Consider the following 21,275-nt stretch of genomic DNA (forward strand, 5'->3'; position numbering starts at 1 on the left):
CATGTTGCCTTTTTGCCTCCCATTTTCTTAACTTTTTCCTGTTGCCTTGCATTCAGTGACCATTATGCTAATAACTCGCCCGCGATGTCCTCATGTCCCAGTGACTGGAATAGTCTGACCTTCTTCCAAGCCTGTTAGCCAGGGTTTGTATGCTTTGATTTCCTCTTTAACCACTCAAGTCTGTGGTGAGTCTGAAACTTTTCCAGTTCAACTGATGCCAGCTCTGACAGAAACCATAACTTGCTAGCTTGCTTTTTTTTTTTTTCTTAAACCACAAAGATAGACAACCAGTTTTTGTCTGGTTAGACCTAAGTTGATGAAATATTTTTTTTTTTTGGTCACCTCCATCACAGTTTAGATAGTTATGGTCAGTCATTTAAAAGAAAATCAGGAAGGCCACGACTAAAGCACCTAATGCACAAATCAGAGCATTAAAAGCAGGCCACAGAACCCCTTGGGGATTCAGGATCGAAACAGCCTTCTAGACATTACAGGCTGGAAAATACACAAGAGGCAGCTCTAGTCATCAAAAGCTAGACTTCACAATAAAGAGGAATGGAGAGACAAAACACAAAGTAGCTCAGCAATTCAGTTGTTTACAGGCCTTAGTCAACACTTAAGTGGAATTTTTCTTCCTATTTCCACAGCCACACTTGGCTACAACATTATCTTTGCAATGGCTGACTTGAAACAATTTTTCAACTTTAACAAAATTCTTAAAAGGACCCAACCTTTTGGATGATGGGGGTTTTGCACCAGCTGCGCGTGGGCTGCTCAACCGACCCAACAAGCCAGCGCAGCAAGGAACATTACCATTTCATTTGGTAAGCACCACCCAACAACTTCCCGGCAGAAACACCTTCACAAATAAGGTTGATGACATCATACTATAAGATATTGGTTTGCTTTTATAAACATGGGCTAAAATGACATCTTCCATGTGAGGCTGAGTCGTCTGAAGCAAAAGACGTGACCTGACCTTGCCTTCTAGAAAGAGGTGACTGACCCTGTGGGAAGGGGAGGGCTGGGGATGTCATCTACCTTGATTTTAGAGAGGCCTTTGCTGCAGTCTCCCGTAGAATCCTTAAAGCCAAATTGCTGTGAGACGGACTGAATCAGTGGACAACAAGGTGGGTTACAACCTGGCTGGACTGCTGGGTTGTGGTCAGCAGTGCAATGGCTAACTGGTGGCTGGTTAGTATCGGTGCTCCTCAGGGACTGATGCTGGGGCCACTTATTTCATGACTTTATTGATTACATATGTGAAGGGATGTAATGCATCTCCAGCAAACCCCAAGCTGGAGATGGGAGGAGCAGTTTACGTGCTGGAGGGCAGGGTTGCCATTCAGGGAGATACCAACAGCCTGGAGAAACGTGCTAACGGGAACCTCAAGAAATTCAGCAGCGTCAAGTAAGAAGCCTGACATCTGGGATCAAGAAACCCCAGGCAGAAGTGCGGGTGGGGAGGGAACTGGCTGGCTAGAAAGCAGCTTTGTGGATAAGGACTTTGGGGTCCAGGTGGGCAACAAACTGAGCGTGAGTCAGCAGTGTGCCCTTTATAGTCAAGAAGGTCAAATGCACTGGACTGCGCAACTGGACTGCACTCTCCAGAACGAAACCAACAGACTGGAATTCCTAATGCCCTCTGTTCAGCACTTGTGAGACTGCATCTGTAGTGCTGTGTCTGGCTTTGAGCTCCCTGGAACAAGGCAGACATTGACATAAAGTAACAAACAAGTACAGAGGAAGGACAGCAAGATGATTAATGGGCTCAGGAACACGGCACACAAGGAGCGGGTGAGAGAATCGGCGCAGTCATTGCTAGCATGAGGAGATCTTGCTGCTGTCTACAAACAGCTAAAGGGAGCATGCAGTGAAGACACAGCCAGGCTGTCCTTGGAGGTTCAAGGTCACAGGGTTAGAAGCAATGGACACAAGTTGTAGTACAGGAAACTGCGATAAGACTGAAGAAAGTATTTTACTATGACAGTGGTCAAGTACTGTGACAGGCTGCACCACAGCTGACCTCGTCTCTGAGACGCTGGAACCCAGCACCACCACTATTCCTGTCTAGAGCCCAAAGACTTGCTCTGCTGCAGGATTACGCGTGTCTACATGGATAAATGTGTGTGTACATATGTGTACAAGGCATATGCACAAGAAGCACAGCATGCTTCCAGCACCACAGGAAGCTTAGATTCAACCACAGGGGCAAGAAAAAGAAAAATCAAAAAAGGGGGAAAAAAAAACAAAATCAAGAGAGAAATCAATGCAGAGAAGAACCAAGTCTGGCCTGTACCAGGAGAACCAGAGAAGAACATTAAATGAAAGATACCACGAACAGCATCAATATTTAATATTTTTTGTTCCATTTGCTATCAATACATTTAGAGTGTGATACTAACGTGATACTCACGTGCTGTCCATCAGCACACCACTGCGCTTTGAGGGCCAACACTAATAGAGAAGCAAGTATGGCAGATTTTTTAGAGCAGATAACCAGTAGCCAGTCATGAAGAAAATATTCCCAAGGATGCTATTGGAGCTACAGCCAGCCAAGAGTTCACAGAAAAAAAGAAAATCAGAACACTCTGATTGCAGAGATGACCAAAGAAATATCAATTCTGTGCAAATTCAGTTTCCACTTTCATCATGTTCCTCCATAGGACAAAAGAATACAGGGCAGGGGCACTGTATCCATACACTGGACACAAAGAAAGTGGGTGTATGGGCATTCTTCCATGTCCATGGAGCTGTGAACTGCCATTTAAAATTGCACTTTTGTTTCCTGCCAGCCTTTGCCTTTGTGCATCATTAATCAATATGCCTTGAAGCTTCATATAGAGTCATACTGGTAGCAATCATGCAAAGCCTGTAATTTAGCCCCATGTGGAGTATATTTGTGATTCTCCATATTCCTTTGAAATGTTCAAATCAACCCAAATTGTAAACAAATCTTCATAAAAAAGGTGAAATTTGTTAGTTTTGTTCTGAGTTCTATCTAGCCACATCTAAATTTGCGATTCACTTAACTTGAATTCACTTAAGAATCCTAAACTCTCCTCTGCAAACACACCTGCACCACATATAAAAGAAATTGATGAGGGGAAAAAAGCCTGAGTGTACTGTATAACCAACAAAGAAAAGTCCCTCAGTGAACAGATGTGCAATAAACTGTGGTGTGTGCTCATGTCTAAGGCAGTTTATACAAACTGTAGGACCAAGCTTCTAGTCTCACCAGACTCGACGGAGATAGGTCTCTCTTTACACTTTGTTTTGCAGAAAAGCATTTATTCCTTTTGGAAAATAAAGCCATTCAGTCGATCTAGACTAATATAAAAAAAGCCACTGTGTTTACCGAGCATGTATGGTATTACTGTCACAATTTCATTTTAAAAGGGACCACTGCTTTTATCCACATATTAACTGCACAAGAAAAAAAATAAACATATAATATCCAACAATATTCATTAAATGTTGAACACATACCTAAGACAAATCCTAGATACTCCTAAAGAAAGAAGAGCAGGAGGACAGCAGATACAAGAGTTCTAAGTGGAGTTAAGTATAACTACGTTACCTTTACAAGACATTAATTTGCAATAAGTGCTATTTAAAAGAATATACATAAATCAGGTACCCATTGCTTTGTCAAGAATATATTCCTGTTTAAGTCTGGTAAGCATTATGTATTAAATCCATTCTACTAAAATCATCAGAAACACCAAGTCTTCTTCTTATTTTGCAGAAGATATTATAAACTGGACCAATTATGCAGCTAAATATCCTGAAAGGAAAATGGCTTTGTAATAAACAAAAACACCCACAAAATCTAAAATATAGCTAATGAAACAAAAACGGTTAGCATTGAAAAAAATCTTGTTCCCAGTATTTTAATAGTTAACTGACAGAGCAAGTCTTACTCTCTCATTAAGATGCATTTCTCCTTACACAAGTATAAAGCAAATACACAGATCTGCTTTGGCTGGTTGTGTTTCAGCACTGTTTCCATACAATGTACCAAAGTTTCACTATGTATCCGACTAGTTATATTAAATCAGTATACTATTTTGCTCCTACCTGCTATTTAGAAGAGTAATTGATGTATAGTTTTGGAAAGGGAAAATAAATAATAATAATAATAATAAAATCAATCAAAAAAGCCTAACTTGCAAGGACAAAACCTCTACAGCAATAGTAAAGGGAGTTGTTCTTTAAGGTCTTTTACAAATGATCTAAAACAAACTGTTGGAACACAGGAATGTGAATGACTAAACAAACCCTTCAGTAAACATTCCCCAGCTGCAGCTTTTAGCCTAATACCAAGCTAAAACGTGGAGACTCATTTACCTTCTGCAAAATAACTAAACTTCAGAAGCAAAGCAACATTATATGATATACATGACTCACAAAAATACTCACTAAAAACAAAAAACACTAGACATTTATCTCTTAAAAACAGAGAAGACACCAAGTCTGGCACCAGTCTGCAATGCAAGAAAGACCATGTGATACTTAGACACTTGTGTATTAGTTTAAAAATAAGCTAGATAAGCATGTGATGAGTGACAATTTTGTACTTGACCTTTGCTTAAATAGCTCCTTTTCACAAAGTCCACACACATATCAACAAAATCCCTACCAGAAAAAAGGAAAAAAAAAAGCTAAAACCACTACTTCTCATCAAAGGTCTTGAAGAAAAACTCTAAACCCAAAATTCTGTACGATTACTTTCGGAAAAGTAAAAGCCATATGTTTTGCAGGAGGAATTCAGGAAAAGAAATCTTGAAAAAAAAAAAAAAAAAAGGATTGAAGTCTTCTTGTAAACCAAGCTGATGAAATTCAATGCGCTAAGTTGCAGAGACAGAAGCTTAGGGTGTGTATTTCCAGTGGGAATATTTCACTCTGCCTAGCAGGCAAGGAATTTGGAAATAGAGTTCCTCTCTCCTGAGGCTGAACAGGCCTACAGGATTGCACAGGAAATGGGGATGCATTCTGCATGGGATGGGGAACCCTTAGGTTAGGGTATTCCAGTTTAAAGCGTCAAACCGCACCACCTCTGGTGTGAAGGTCTCCACCAGTATTAACCAACTGCACTAACATCCACTGTGTTTGTCTCTAAATCCTTGTGGGGTTTTCTGTTGCTGTTTGTATTTATTTAAATATCACACAATCACAGAGTGGCTGAGGTGGGAAAGGACCTCTGGAGATCATCTACTCCAACCCTCCACTGCTCAATGCAGCGGCAACTACAGCAGGTTGCCCAGTACCTTGCCCAGACAGCTTCTGAGTATCACCAAGGATGGAGACTCCACACCCTCTCCGGGCAACCCCTGTTCCAGTGTTCAGTCACCTCTACTGCAAAAAAGTTTTTTCTTATGTTTAAATAAAATTTCTTGTATTTCAATTTGTGCCCATTACCTCTTGTCCCATCCCTGGGCACCACTGAGAAGAGCCTAGTTCCATCCTCTTGACTCCCCCCCCACACCAGGTATTTCTACACATTGAGAAGATGCCCCTGAGCCTGCTCTTCTCCAGGCTGAACAGTCCCAGCTCCCAGTCTCTCCTTGTATGTGCGATGCTCCAAGCCATCAATCACCTTCACGGCCCTTCAGTGGACCTGCTCCAGTAAGTCCATGACTCTCTTGTACCGGGGAGCCCAGCACCGGACCCAGCACCTCAGGTGTGTCTCACCAGTGCTGAGCAGAGGGGAAGGACCACCTCCCTCCATCTGCAGCAGATGCTCTGCTGAGGGCAGCCCAGGAGGCTGTCTGCTACCTTTGCCACAAGGGCACATTGCTGGCTCATGTTTACCATGTACTTTGACTGGAGAAAACAAGGCTTAAAAATGTGTGCTTTGCACATTTTAAACAAGGTAATGAGATGTATGCAATCGTGTTTCATATTTCAGGCTAATCTTACAGTAAGTTTTGTCCTTACCTAAACACGTATGATCACATCAGTGGGTGATATTAGGTTTCAGGGGAAAAGCTGTTAACCATATTCCTAATAGCACAAAGCATTCTTTTAGGCATCTTCCTCCGCTTCATTCAGTGTATTCAAGATGCAGAATAAAGACCTAAAGTCCTGAAGCATTCCTGATGTATTGGCTGAAATCCTCCATAAAAAGGGGCAACCAATAGTAATTCTGAAGAGAGTAACAGATCATTGTAACTAATCACAACCAAAAGAGAAAAAAACTGAATTTTCACTTCTTACGACCACCCCTCCAATAACAACTATTCTTTTTCCTGAAATCAAAACCAACTATATCAACGGCAGAGGAAATTTCTCACTACCTCCAAAAAGCCAGACAACTAAACTCCATTTGTAAGGATAAACCCTGTTTTAGGTGACGCTGACACAACCCCACCTACAGGACAGCCTGGTTTGAGCCTGATTTCTCGACTCCTGGGCAATGATACCCAAACAGGAAAGCAGCAGCCTCCACACTTGCAGCTGTGTCTGCAAGAAAGGAGATGAACAGGCATCGCGCGTGTGCGCACAGACAGTTCCACTTTTCATCACACAAGCACACCTTGCCGGGGGTGTTCCATCTGGATTCACGTTCTCGCTATACAGGACGACGAGTCCCTGAAGACGGAAATAAAGCCAAAGGAAAAAGAACAGATTAAACGGAGGCTGAAGGATCCACCTCCTTTATATGAGTTTCGGGGATCTACTGAGTACCCTCAGTTCCTAAAGCAGCAACCTGCAGAGAAATACGCTAATCCTGAAGGGACCAGAAACTCAGGAGTTCAATTTCATTTGCACTAGCAGATACTTCGTAAAATATAGATCTGATTTATTGGGTAAGATTAGTCTTGGTGCAATGGAAAAGCTAAAACAACTAGTCAAAGAAAATTTAAAGTTAGTATTTCAACAACTTTTTATTAAGCCACCCTGCTGGAGAAAAAGTGTGTGTTCACAAAAATTTACAATTTTATTGCCTAAACTCCACAACTGGGGGTAAGGGACCCTTCAAGTGCCTCTCTTGAAATATTTGTTCTTGGTACAAATGCTAACTCCTCTAACGTGTATCTTGGAGTAAAAGCAAAATGAGGAGGAGCACAGAAACTTGCTCTAAGCATTTTACATTTTATTAGACTATATGAAGTGCAAATAAAACTATCACTTCATTGTAATTTTTTTTTACAATTAGGAATCTGTTTTTTTAATTATATCACATTTCAAGAATGAGTTATGAATAATAATGCAGAAAAACATGCAAATTGTGAGACTCTTCAATAATAGTAACACAAATATTTTCAATTTTTAACAAGAAAAAGTCAGATTTTTGGGGTGACTTGAAATTTTGAAATTTATCTGCTATACAAACGGGTAAGGGAACATACTGTGCAATTATAACAGTGATCATGTAAATTACCATAAAAATAAGGACTTTGTAAGCCAACAGGTTAAAAACTCACAGCTTATTTGAACTTTAGCATAAATATCAGAAATACAGTGTATTTCGAGTTTTTTCTTCCTCGCATAAAGAAGCCATCTAAAGAAAGATACTATCACATACAAAATACTTGAAATAATATTAATAATCTTGGAAAATGTTACACTGGATTTTGTATACACCTATGTTATCTGCCGAGCACAATGTTAATATTCAACTTTTCAGTTATTATTTGTTTGGGTGTTTTTTTTTTGAAGTACCTTTACTTCAGTGATTATGTTCTTATGTCACATACTAATGATCACAGTTAAAATGCCCTATGCCTCTCTTATTTTTCAAATCTTATGAATTCACACAAGTCAATGAGAATACTGTAAAAACTTCATGTATTTTTCTAGATAATGCAAACTATTCATCTTCTGGAGCCCACCCATCTTATTCAGGAAAAACTATTTTTCCATTAAAATTATCTCTAGGTTAAGTCTAAGAACAAATTCAAACAGAAGTTTCTCAATTCCTCTTCTTCTTTCCACATATCCCTTCACACACTTCCCTGTCAGATCTCCAAAATAAATTCCACCTTGACCTAAAAGCATACAAGAGACACTTCAATCAGACCCTTTGCCAAGTTGTTTTCATTTTTGTTCACATTTAAGAAGCCATACCAACACTAGCAAAAGAGGTTGTTATCACCAGGCAACTAAAAGTTATCAGATTCTGCTAATGAGTAGTAAAGACATGGGCACCTAACTTTGAACACTTAAGTTGTATAACACTTTAAAACAGACCATTAAACCCCCCAGAATTATGAGTAAAAGTGTAAAAACACAGCCATTTCTCACACTAACATTCAGCACAGCAGTTTTTTTAAAAAACAATAGCTTCTCTAGTGCTTGTCTTGTTTTTGTAGTTTTGGGTTTTTTCATGTGAAAAGCTGGGACTGAAGGCAACACAATATCAATTGTAAGTATGACAAATGAGGTTATTTCTCAGTATTTACTGTAATCTGAGAAATTAATAAAATGTTTTTCAGGATTCTGTCCAGACTTCCCTCAGGAAACACGTATGTGGGTGTTAAGAGAAGGGACGCAAATGAATGCTCCTCTCAACAAGGAGGAATTTATCTCCAACCTCAGAAAGCATACTGATGTCAGAACCACGGATATATGGAAGTTGCAAACAACTTCCAAACGATCTCCTCTCATTCAGGCAGACTAGAACACATAGCTTGTTGTGTGATCCAGAACCACTTCTGTACTTAAGCATCTGCCGAGCAGGCAGGCAGTTGCCTTACAATGTTGTGTGCTAACCTGTAAGCAGGGTCCTGTATGTTAAAGCTGTCTCATTTTCTGAACCAATCTTCAAAATAATCAGGAATGCAGCACTGAAAGGAATCACCTGAAACTGCAGGAAGCTATATCATAGCTACACAAAACGAAATCAAGCTTGTTTCCCCCCCCAGAACCTTCTCCCCAGATAGTTTAACTTGCATATTGGAGATTGTGTTAAATTCTGGTGATCATCCTCTCGGGTTAACAGAGTACCAGAACTGTGCAGTGTGGGAAGCCACCTAGTGACGAAGGAGCACAAGTATGCCTGAAGCTGCCCAAAGTTTTAATAAGATGACGCAGTTGGAGCATGTGATTATTGCTGTTTTTCTCACTAACTTGCAAGTTGTGTGGTGTTCTGGAGTTCAGAGAACTGCACAGTGATTTCTGGCAACTTTTATGAGTCTTCCTGAATCTTCTACATGAATTGTGAAATGGTGAATTTTCTGAAGATGAGATGCACAGAAGCAAAAGGAAATGTACCAAAATATATAAGAACAAGGTTTGATGGAAATTTTAAATTCATGATGGCACTAAATGTAAAAAAAGTTAAAATTTGTGAGACTGGGAAGAAATAATCTAAGGGAGGCAAATGTGTGAAAGTGGAAACAACCAAAACAAACTATTTTCTTCTAACTCAATGCAGAAGTCATTCAGCAGACTCAAAAGAGAAAGCTTTCACGAACCAGAGAAAATAGCTGTAGAATTTATGTGTACTTAAACAGTATCTCATTTCTCAGAAACTGAAATAGCATGAACACAAAACACTGCACAGCAAGAATTCAAGGCCAGTAATGCTTGGTGTGTACAATGTGTCAAAATGATTTTTACTTATGGCAAAGAACTGAACTTTCCTAACATGCACCTCCAGACTCCACTGAAAAACCTCACTGCATGTGAACAGCATATGACTGGACTACATAAAGAGCCAAGAGGATGAAGCAGATTAGAGGCCAATTCACTTTGACATGCCAGCGAATTGCTCCATTGAAGAAACAGGCACAAAATCCATCATCATAAGAACAGGGGAATGAAAAATATGTTACAGTACAGTTGGCAGTATTGTCAGATAGCATGGAATTACCTTTGTATGTTATTTTGAACGGCAGAATAAAGCCAGAAAAACAACTAATTACTGGAATAATTCTTAGGTGTCATATGTCAGTAAACTTTATGAAGGACTGGCTGAACATTTCTTGGAATAGGTCACAACGTATGCTGTTCGTTAAAAACAAGCTCATCCTAGATCCATTCAAACAGCATTTAACAACAGCAATGAAAAATACAACCTGAGAAAGGAATACTAGTCTTCAAGTCATACCACAAATGATGTCACAACGGCAGGTACCTGCCATAACAGTGAAAAGGTCCTTTAAAGGCCCTTTGAACTTTTAAAAAATTTCTTCTCTCAAAATGACTCTTGGCATGGGAACATGCTCTAATCCCTATAGGGAAAGTACAGAAGCCCAGTTTGGGATTACTTTGTCATTAAATTAAAACAGCATGACATAGAGAAATTCAGATGTTGTAGCTAAAGTGTTTCATAAGTTCTGTACTTCAAATCACATGGATGAAGTTGAAGTTCAAAGTAATGAGTTCAAGCAGCAAAGCCTCTAAAAATGGGAAAGAAGCAGTATCATAAAGAAAGTAACACTGGCAGAAATCATGAAGATGCATGCAAAGCTGAAAGACAATAGTCACAAAGCATAAGAAAAAAAAATCTTCTTTCAGGCAAAAACTTTGTGAAAAGTTTATACCCTAATTACATAATGAATATGGGTATGTAGTAAATTTTTTGTGTATAAACTTCTCTCTCTTTCTGAGGGATCATCTTGACTTTGAAGTTATCTTCCTTTCAGGTTAGCATGGTAGAAAACATTTGTTCTGGAAGATCTATAACAGATTCACTACTCATCAACGCAATCTTTTATAATACAGATCAGCTTAAGTGGCAGAACTACCATGTGCAACATGAAGATAAATTGAGGACATCAACAGCTCCCACCTTCCCAGCAGCAGAAGGGAATTTATTATACTAAACTCCAGACAGCCCAACAAAGTCGACCAGGCCTAATACCACTGAGGAATGAAGAGGACCACAGGTGCCTCCACCAATTGGCACCTCCAAGTTGCCCCAAAGGGGGAACTCCTCCTGCCCTCAGCTGTTGATTTCAATGAACAATTCCCATTAATGGACACTAGAGGCTGGGGTTTTTTGGCACTGAAGGAACTACAAGTCTACCCTAGAGAATCAGCTGTTGCAACCTTTGATGCTTGGGGAAGACAGAAATCAAGCTACTCTGAAAGGAGGAAACAGTTCTCTCCTGGCCCAAATCCAACTACTTTCTTTTCTGCTTTCTTAAATTACTTTTCTACATAGGCTTCCCAAGAAAACTAACTAGTAAAATGCAATACTTCTCACTTACTCTACGTGAGGAAGCATAGGTGAGCAGGCATGTTCTCAGCAATGGGGACACAGAACAAGACAGAGACACAGAGAACAGAAATGACTACAAGCACAACAGTTGGTAAGATGAGAATGTGAGCCACACCGATGTATCCTCTCTTTATGATAAACAACACATTTTCTCCATGTTCTCAGTGAAATTTTTACCATGTAGCACCTAGAGATTGTTTAGCAGACCGTTATAGGTAATTATATATTCCATTCTTCAAATGTGATTATAACTGCAAGAAATCAGTAATAACTGAAAAAAGCAATCTTTCAGAGACTGTCATCAATATGCCATTTAAATATCTAATTAGGAAATAATGACCTTGGATGTGAGTTACAGTAAGTTGCAGTGGAAAGAGACCTTAGGCAAAACAGTAGACTGTGAAAACTTTCTGTTGTAAACAATGGGTTTTCCTTTTCCCTCTGTTACAGCAGTGTGGTTTCTGCAAGCTTTGGAATACTAGCTTTTCAGATTTTATTATTAAAATTCCTTCCACATAGATACACACAACTGTGAAATTAATCATTTTCATTCTGTAAATTATTTTGTAAAGCATGCCAAAGCAGAACAGATTGATACCTGGTACATGCATGGCTGAAATACATGCTTAGTATATGGTATAGATAGAATCTAAATATATGTACATGCAAATATTAATTAAAATGTAAACAAAAAAGCCTAATGCAGCGGTTTGCTTTCAAAAACACATACCCTATTGCTGCAGACTTTCTACCTTCTTGTTTTTCTGAGGGTAACTGACATGATAGGCTGTGACATGTCACAGATGTTTGAGCTAAATAGTTATGAAAAGTGTCCATTTAAATATTATAAGCCAAGGTAGGGTCAAAGTAATTGTATCACTTCATATTTCCTGGGGAATTTGCTCTAAACGTTTATCTTGAATTCAAGTAAAAGTAAATATAATGTGTGGTAAAATAATATGTAATTATATAATAACTATATTATTAAAATCAGAAGAAATACTATTTTGCCTCTCTAGGCATAATATTGAATGCACATCAAAACATATATTCATGTTGCATTCTAAATTAAAAATCTTCTTTCAACTGCAGTGTCACTTACATGAGTATCCTGAAAAGTTAAACGTTAAAACATAGAAAATCTGTATGCTATTCACGAACAAACTAAATCAAGTAAATTGAAGATATGGAATTCATCCTTGTAAGTATTCAGTGAAGGATTTTTATAAAATATGAAAAGATTTGTAATTCACAGAATCACAGCATGGTAGGGGTTGGAAGGGACCTCTGTGGGTCATCCAGTCCAACCCCCCTGCCGAAGCAGGGTCACCTACAGCAGGCTGCACAGGACCTTGTCCAGGCGGGTCTTGAATATCTCCAGAGAAGATGACTCCACAACCTCCCTGGGCAACCTGACTGGTTATTCATTTAAGATGGGGACAGCAATATTTTAGGAGAAGACAGAAATGTTGAAAACATTGTGGCATAGTTGGATAGACAAAAGTACATAAGCAGTTGCCAAAAACCCAAGTCTATCACTGTCAAACAGCAGGCAATCCAGTTTTTCGCATGCCAGAAAGATTTCCATTTTCCACCTCTCTCCGTATTTTTATCTAAAGATAACATTGTATGAGGGAAGCAATTTGAGTTCACATCAGTAAACACAGAAACACAAAGAAATAGTGGTTCTTCTGCTGAACTAATGAGACTATTACTGAAATATCCCACTAATTTAAGCACAGGAGGGCAATGACCTTACAAACTCTCATATTTAAGACACAACATCCTTCCCTGAGCAATCAAAGATATTTTTACATGGTTTCAAGATGGCGCCTCCAGAAAACTCATCCCAGTTATGAAGGAGTCAGAGCTGATGTGAATGCACCAAGCATTTCAAAGGTAGACCCACAGATATAGTAGCAACTATGAGGGAGCTCAGGCCATGCCAACAACACAGATACGTCAGTAAGTACTAGTCTAAGCTAGAAAGCGGAGACTTCAGCATACAGAATTACCTAATTAAAAGGTGGAAGACCAAGTCTTGATCCCATTAAGAATAGCTGTGTAAGTGGCTACACAGGTTATAAGACTGGCACTAACGAAGATTAGATCACAAGGAGACAAGATTTTTCCCTAGACCAAAATGAAGCTGTAATGGAAAATGGATTTGAGAACATTTATCCTTCTTACTTCAAAAACTAACAGATGGAATAATAACATTAGGAAATGAGTAAACAACTTTATGCCTTTTCTCCAAACAGCATTTCATATGCTATGCTACTACTATTACATAGATGAAGATGACCTGTACAATACATGCTTAGGACATAAAGAAAAGTGAAAGAGATCGAACCAAATGCCCTTAATTCAAAGCAGAAAATAATTTTGGAGGACAGGAACAAATCACTGTTTCTAGGTTCAGATCCACTAATATCACCACAGAACTTCCTAGATACTAAGACAACTATCCAATCTCTGTGGGAACTGATTTTTATTAACTGCCTATTCTATAGAAAAAAAAATAATTGATTTGAAAAATATTGAAAAATGTTTTCTAAGTGGTAACAGAGAAAGCAAGCAATACAGGAAGAAAGGGTCACTTAATCCTTAGGGAAAAAATTACAGAGGTCAATCTACAGCTTGTACAGGATACTAGGATTGTAAAGATTTCTTTTGTGTTTGGCACATGGAAAAATCAAGATTCACTAACGTTATCTTTGTATGTCAAAGAAGTCTGGTAAGTCTCTTGTGCCCCTACTCTGGTACTCACCATAGCCTCTGCAAACATACTTGGAAACCCTGAAACACTTTACTCCTACGACGGAAGGTTTTCTCACAGTCTGTTGACAGAAACCACTAACTGCCATGGTAAATTAAACAGATAAAGATACCTTGGATTTCTAAATGAGAAAACAGCAAACCTCAGAGCAACCAAAACTGACAGTAGAAAAAACTGCCTATCACTTCTGGAAAAAAGCCAAACATTGAGTAAGAACCAGGTCTCTTTAAGGGCACAACATTATCTTTTTTTTATTATTATTACAGACTGCATACTCGAGTGGAGACACAGTATGTTTGCCCCTTGATAGGACAGATTTGATTCATGCAAAGGAACAGCTGAGAAGGCTCACGTACAGCAGCAGTCCAGGGAAAAAAAAAAAAACACAGAGGGATGTGTGCATATGCATATGTAGGCGTGAATTTGTGCATGGGAAAGTCAGGAGAAAGCTCACTGTTATACAGGGAAAGAACCCATCAGGACAGGAACTTTTTTTTGTCCTCTGTGTTTGAGAAGAAGGAATCCCAAGCAAGAAGCCCGAAGTCAAAAATACTGAAGAGAATTTGACAGTGTCTTGAGCTAAGAAACAAATAATATTCTACAGTGTTGCATTTCAGTTGCACTCGCCTTCTCAGACTCTACTGTACAAGAATGAGCGATATGTTAACAATCAGCATGTTTGAAGACCCACAAAAATAAACTGAATTCTCAGAGGAATAGTTCCAGCTGGCAGATGTCCACATACATAAAGGTATTCGTACTACTGGAGAGGGAAAGGGGTTAGCGTGAGCCATCAAAGACTCCGGCGCTTTGGGCTGAGGGATACACATTCTCCAACAAGACTTATCTTCCACCATTGAATTACAGAAAAGGGCAAGAGTTCATTCAGACCTCAGGTGTAACTGGCAATCTACCACCACCTGTCATAGTCCTGTGGGCACCATGAGGCCCCAACTGACCCGACCAGCCTCAGCTGCTATCTCCACCAGCCTCCTCTAGGCCAGGAGCTCCAGTTAAGCCCAGGCCTGTGTCCCCAGGCCTGCCCTGAGCTTAAACACCATGCCTCCAGCCCTGTACTCATCTCCAGGATAGACCTCAGACCTGTGTTACGTGTAGCCTTCTCCCCATTCCTGTCTCCAGCTCATTTCCTTTTCTTCCTGACAGGAACCCCTGGACAAGACCCAGGCCCTGGTTGATCATCTGTCATGGGACCTACCACCACCCCCCAGTTTTGCCCACCGTGCTCAGGCCGTACCACTGGTGCGGGCACTGCCTCTGCTGGTGGCACCCTTGGGTCCCTCCTGGTCCTCCCTCAAGGAGCTGCCCTGCTCGTGCTGCTCCCGCACACTATCGCTCAACAGCATCAGGCAAATACACTTCCAAAGAGGAAATCACTATTTTTAACTAAGTATTTCTTACTATTTTTAGACCTTCTAGTCTGATCCAAATTTATCTCTCAATGAAGAGCACTGTACCAAAAACTAATCTTCGAAGCCTTCTCCAGTCATTACACAGAAAAAACAGCTCAGATCAAATGTGGTGTTGGTACTAAAAATTGCCATAGCCAGACTACTAAGGCAAAGCTGATAAAACAAACACAGTCAAGTCACAATAAGTAATACTCACTATGTCTTATTCTTCACTGATTCTATTTTTACATTTGCAGAAACTGCTGAGCACTGCTGCTTTCCAAAGCTAAGCTTTAGTTTTTAAATCCAGAATAGTAACCAAAAAAGTCATCTGTAATACACAGGTGGAGAGACTGGGGCGGGGATAGGGGAAGAGAAGGACAGGAAAACACCATAACCTGTATTTCAAGAAAGACAGGATTCCTTGAGCGTGCAATATCACACCGAATGGGACATTAGTTAATTTAGATGTCTTACACAACTGACTCGTTTGTTAGAGGTTTTCAGAATACTCTGGTCTTACAAAGTCATATTTGACTCTATTCTCCATGAAATACATAGATTTTTGTGGTTTCTAGTACTTTTTAGATTATCCTATGGTATAAAATACATATTCTCGATACATATTAAGAACATCAATAACTACTAAGCAAAGTAATTTGTGTTTGTAAACTATCAGGTTCTAAATAAAAGGCTTTCCAAAGGTAACATATTAGAGAGATGTTAACTGTCTGTAATTTGATCAACTTTGAAAAAAATTTCTTTAAACCCAGTATGAAAATACATACATTCAAAATAAGAATGTATTCAAAGGGCTGTTACTCTCATCAGCCACCTACTGCCAAGTGTACCCTGCTTGTATTAACCTCCATAATTAGGCTAGTAATAACCTGGTATTGGAAACAGCAATACATTCTACCATCTTAAATGCACTACTACAAATCAAAAGACATGTAAACACGACCATGGCTCAATCAGTTTGCATCCCTGAAACATTTACAACTAGAAAGATAATACCACATTAGATTGTGATAAATATTAACGGAAAAGAAAATATTATACCACCTGAAAATTAGACGCAATCAAATGTAAAAAGAATACTTTGCTTATTTTTAATCATTAAAATGATTTTAATCACATGGGCACAAACAAGATGTGGACAGGAAAGATAATAAGGGAAAAAAATTAGATCACTTAAAGTAACTGCACCAAAAGAGCTCCTATCCAGACTTCAGAAACAACCAATAGATGAAACTGCAGTTTGAAAAGGTATTCTAATTCAGCAATATGACAAAATGTCAGCCAGATGATTACCAGAAGTCAGAGGAAAAAAAAGTAACTACAGTAAGCCTTGAATTGGTATTCTGACCTAAACAGCACACTAGGTTCTACAGCAAATTATGAAGGCAAGATTACTTACAGACAAGGAAGTAAGAAAGGGAATAGCAGCAAAACTCTTTTACAAAACACGGGGTTTTTTGCCACTTTTTTTTTTTTTCCTCTAGGCAGTCAGTTCACACCTACGTGGGATGCCTAGGGCAATGCATTTTATATTTTACCACCTGGGAACTTACTGCATAAGCTGGAGAAGATGGGAAAATCACAAAAGGACTTGCATGGGCTTTTTTGTTTATTTCGTTTTTTTTTACGAAACTGAGCAAATGGGAGATGACCAAGTGGATTGAAGAAAAAGAAAGCACCGAGGGAAGGAAAATTAAAATAGAATTCCTCAAAGCAGAAACGCAGAACAGAAAAACGCTTGCAGTCTTATGGAGAAATGGGCATCCAGATTTGCTTGATAGACAGAGGGTAGCTTATTCAAACAAAGAAAAGGCTGAAATATAAGCATGATAACTTTTTACAAACATATTAGAGGGGCAAGAAGCAAATAACTATATAATTTAGCCATCAAAACACCTGGGCTGACAATCAGGTGTTTACAGATCTTAATTATATTCACAGATCTTAATGAGTTACTAACCACGTTCCACAACTTCCTTCTTAGAATGCAAAAGAGCACAAGAAAAAACAACTCTAAATACCTTTTTCTTCTCCAATTTTTTTAGGACTTTCACTTTTGAGATAGAGTTAGATGAATGTACAAAGAGGACTGCATGACTGTATGTAGCGCTGGAGCAGCGGAAATCTTCTACCCCAAAAAGTAGGAATCTGTTTTCCAGAAAGAATGCCATCTAAAATCTTTTACCATTTAAAAGTGGTCATTCTGCTCCTTCTGTGTAACTTGGGAGTAATATACCAGGCCTGTAGAAAGAGATAAACTTTCATAAGTTTGGAAAATTCTTACCCTGTATTGATGGAAATTATTTCTATCAGTGGATTCTTCCTAATCTTTGGCAAATCCAGTCGTGCTCCCCCCAAACGTTTTCCATTATCCTTCTTCTGACCCAGCAGTCTCACAGAATGACCTTCAAATGAAGCACAAAAATATAATTAAGACAAAGCACAAGTCTCATCATATTTGTTATGATTTTCTCTTCCTCACAAGTAGTGTTATACTTCAAAGATTAAAAATGAGAATGAGATGTAACAATTTATTTCTACCAGGTGGAGCATTTAAAAAGAGACACTAACAGGTAAAATAAATCATGTTAAAATGAACGAGTTATTTCATCCAATTATCTTTTCACACTTCCATTTTCTGGTTTACTCAATTAAAATGATCTAAGTAGTTTCATTTACAGATTCTCAAACAAGTATCAACAAAGCAATACTTAAGTCGTATGGCAGGTTTAAAATATTTTTCCACAAAATTTCATTCAAACCTAAATCAGTAGGTAACAAAGTACTAAATATTTTTAGCTTATTAGATGGAGAACCAGTACATTTCAGTCAAAGTTACATGACTGTGTAAGTCTGAGGGAAAGTGCTGTGAAGCACATCCTGATAGCAAGTTCGGGGTTAAGCTGACTCCCAAGATTTATGCATATTCCTCCCACATCCAGGAGACTGCAGGTCAGAAAACTGCCTCACAACTCCTTTCCTGAGCCAGCAATATTCAGAGAGTAAAACACAAATACTATCACCAGCTGCCTAGGACAGTACATCAGTCATACCACGTCAAGTCCAGAAGCAAGATCTAACAATGAAGAATAAAAACAATTAAGTATATATTATTGCAGCAGGCAGTGTAAAACGTGACCGATTTATAAACTTTTAAGACTTGTATCATTTATTCTGTAAAGCCTAAAATAGGCAGAGAAGAGACAGCACGGGAAGGCTAATGCTAAGTACCCGAAAAGAGGTGGAAATTAACCACTACTTGGAGTGGAGGAAAGAGGGAAAGCTTGTATCTGCTGAAGTCAGAACACTCTGATAGTACACGAAACTAGAGCTACAATCTGTCAGATACTTCAGGAAACACAAAAAATCTACCTTAAAAAGGAAAAGGGCAGGGGAAGAAAGGAAAGCATGAAGCTATGAAGTGCTGCCTGAGCTACATCTAGCACAGCAGAGTAGATAACCAGTTCAGATCAATTAGAAGCCATGTTCAGCCAAATCTCCTAACTTTAATTACCAACAGCTATTTACAAAACTAATTCATCCATCAGTTAAACTATTTCTCCACTACCTGTTTTGAAATGTCATTTATTAATTTTTTTAGTAATGCACCATTCATACTCTGAATTTACTTCTGTGATACAGCAACAACAGCCCAGAAATCAACAACTACTTCTGGCATACCATCTTTCTCAGGCTTTTTAAGATATATGAAAATTCTCAAAAATGTGAACTCATGAAGAAGTGAGCAGGACTGGCCTGATATCATAACAGTTAATAGTAAAAGGAGACATCATAACGTCAACAGGAATTAAAAGGCATTATTTTTGTAGTTGCATTTGACAAAAATTTGATTACATCCTGCTGTGAATTTAGTAATATGGTAGTTGTACTATTAACATTTGCTAAATCATTCTGTTCTACCTTTTCATGACGATAACAGCAATACCTTTGTCTCACAATAGAATCAGTTATTTGCCAATGTGGTACTTCATTAAGGAGTTGCAAGCATGGCACCATTTTATTTACTTGTATAACAAGAGTGATTGCATTATGGTAGGCATAAAAATTAAGCCACAAGCAAAGAACAATCCTTTTTTGCATTTCCTAATACTGTGGTTTATTTGGAATAAATTGTTTTATCCATTTTTTTAATTTTCAATTGCATTACCGTATTAAAACTGTATTTGGATTTATGGCTGAAAATATAGTGGAATGTTTTACAGTTTTCTTAACACCATCCTAACAACATAACAACAAGCTACCCAAAATTTAAAATTCATACATTTAGCATCGGTGTCAAACCACCATTCTGAAGTTTAAAAAAATGAAACAAAACCACCAAGCCACAAAACCTGTCCCCCCAACCAGTAACATCTCGGAGTGCAGAATCGGTGAGGTGCGAGCTCCTCTGAACACGCATCCTCGCAACAAACAGCATGAGCTCTCCCTTTCTCATACTGGGAGCATTCATCAGAGGCAAACATTTTCACGGAACTTCTGGAAAAAGAATATCTTTAAGACTACAAAACAAATCTGTTTGAAATTTGTCAAAAGTCTAAAAAATAGTAAAAAGGGAGGGAAATGGAGATAATGACAGACTTGTGCAGGAGGCACAACTTTATAATCCATGTTTTCTTAGGAAAACAGGGAAAAAACATAACACTACGGTAGTCGACAAAATCTTGCTAACCGTAAGTACTATTTCTACCTTTCTCACAGAGTTTGTCTTTCAGATGCTAGGCAGGTTACCACATACATTGCAGGGGGTGGAAGAACTTAGGACACTTGCACATATAATATAACTTGCTAGGGAGCGTAAAACCTAGCCTCTCTTACCCTCAGAGACTTTCTCAATTCAGGAAAGAAACCCCAGCTCTGTGACCACCTCCCACGTGATCTACTGAACGCTAACGGCCACCCCAACCTCGTGCCCGAGCTCGGGAAATCTCTGGCCTGGCAATCAAATACGGCAGCTTATTTTCACGTGACGTATGGCCACAGTTTTCCCCACATTCCTACTGAACAACACTAAAGCTCCAGTTAGTATGAGGCTTGCAAGACCTGTGTGGCACTCAGGAATGACAATATCCCTGTACTTTTTAACTTCAGACACCAGAGGCTAAAAAAAAGCAGTAGGGAGACGAGTTTTAGCAGAGTTTAATGTTTAATGCTTCCAGAAAGCAAGCAGCACATGCATATCCAGCTATAGTGATTTGTGTGTGCTGCAGGCACACTTAAGAACTCCATTTAAAAAAAGAAAAAAGCAAAAAGAAAAATAAGGAAAAAAAAAGAAAAAAGCCCTCAGTTACAGTATTTGTGACCTTAAATCCCTACCCCATACAAGGATTATTTTGTTTCATTTTAAGTAATCACTAAAGCATCTGTTTACAGCATTGTTGCTATTAATAAAACGTAACTTGACAAACACTGAATCATACTTTTTCACATCCTGTAGATCTTTTTTTCCCCACACTTATTTCAAGAAAACTTAAAAATAAATATTTTGTTGTCTTCAATACGAAAAAGGCTAAGTAAGTTTTTCTTTAAACTGCCTAAGCAGCATTACTAAGCCCACACCAACATCAAGCATAACAGCGAAAGCAGTAATTTTAAATCTTGTTTATGATCTCCTTTCCAAGCTTAGAATGGGGCAAAACATTGCAATCAAGTTTTACTTCTAAAGCATTTTATCTGATTAAGTTACCTTCTCTCTCACTTTACAGGTTGGATAACAACTTAACTAAGCAAAACATGTGTCCCAAACTTGAAAGTAGTCTTTTGTTTGTTTGCTTGTTTTCTTTCCCTTTTTTTAAGTTTGGTACAAAAACATTCTTGAAAACTGAGTTAACCGCAGTTACACTTCCATTGCAATGAGTGCTCTATCACAGAACCA

The 21,275-nt window shown here is 38.7% G+C and overlaps 1 protein-coding gene across 3 annotated transcripts in view; it reads right to left on the bottom strand.

Moving 5' to 3' along the window:
• The window catches only part of CDKAL1 (CDKAL1 threonylcarbamoyladenosine tRNA methylthiotransferase), a 426,501-nt gene that overhangs the window by 244,538 nt on the left and 160,688 nt on the right, over positions 1-21,275 (bottom strand). For all 3 annotated transcript variants that reach the window (XM_075417076.1, XM_009941257.2, XM_075417078.1), the window contains one exon: positions 17,667-17,787. In XM_075417076.1, the coding sequence (XP_075273191.1) occupies positions 17,667-17,787 (121 nt within the window). The remainder of the gene's footprint in view (positions 1-17,666; positions 17,788-21,275) is intronic.

This window comes from Opisthocomus hoazin, chromosome 3 (assembly GCF_030867145.1).
Source record: "Opisthocomus hoazin isolate bOpiHoa1 chromosome 3, bOpiHoa1.hap1, whole genome shotgun sequence".
NCBI lineage: Eukaryota > Metazoa > Chordata > Aves > Opisthocomiformes > Opisthocomidae > Opisthocomus > Opisthocomus hoazin.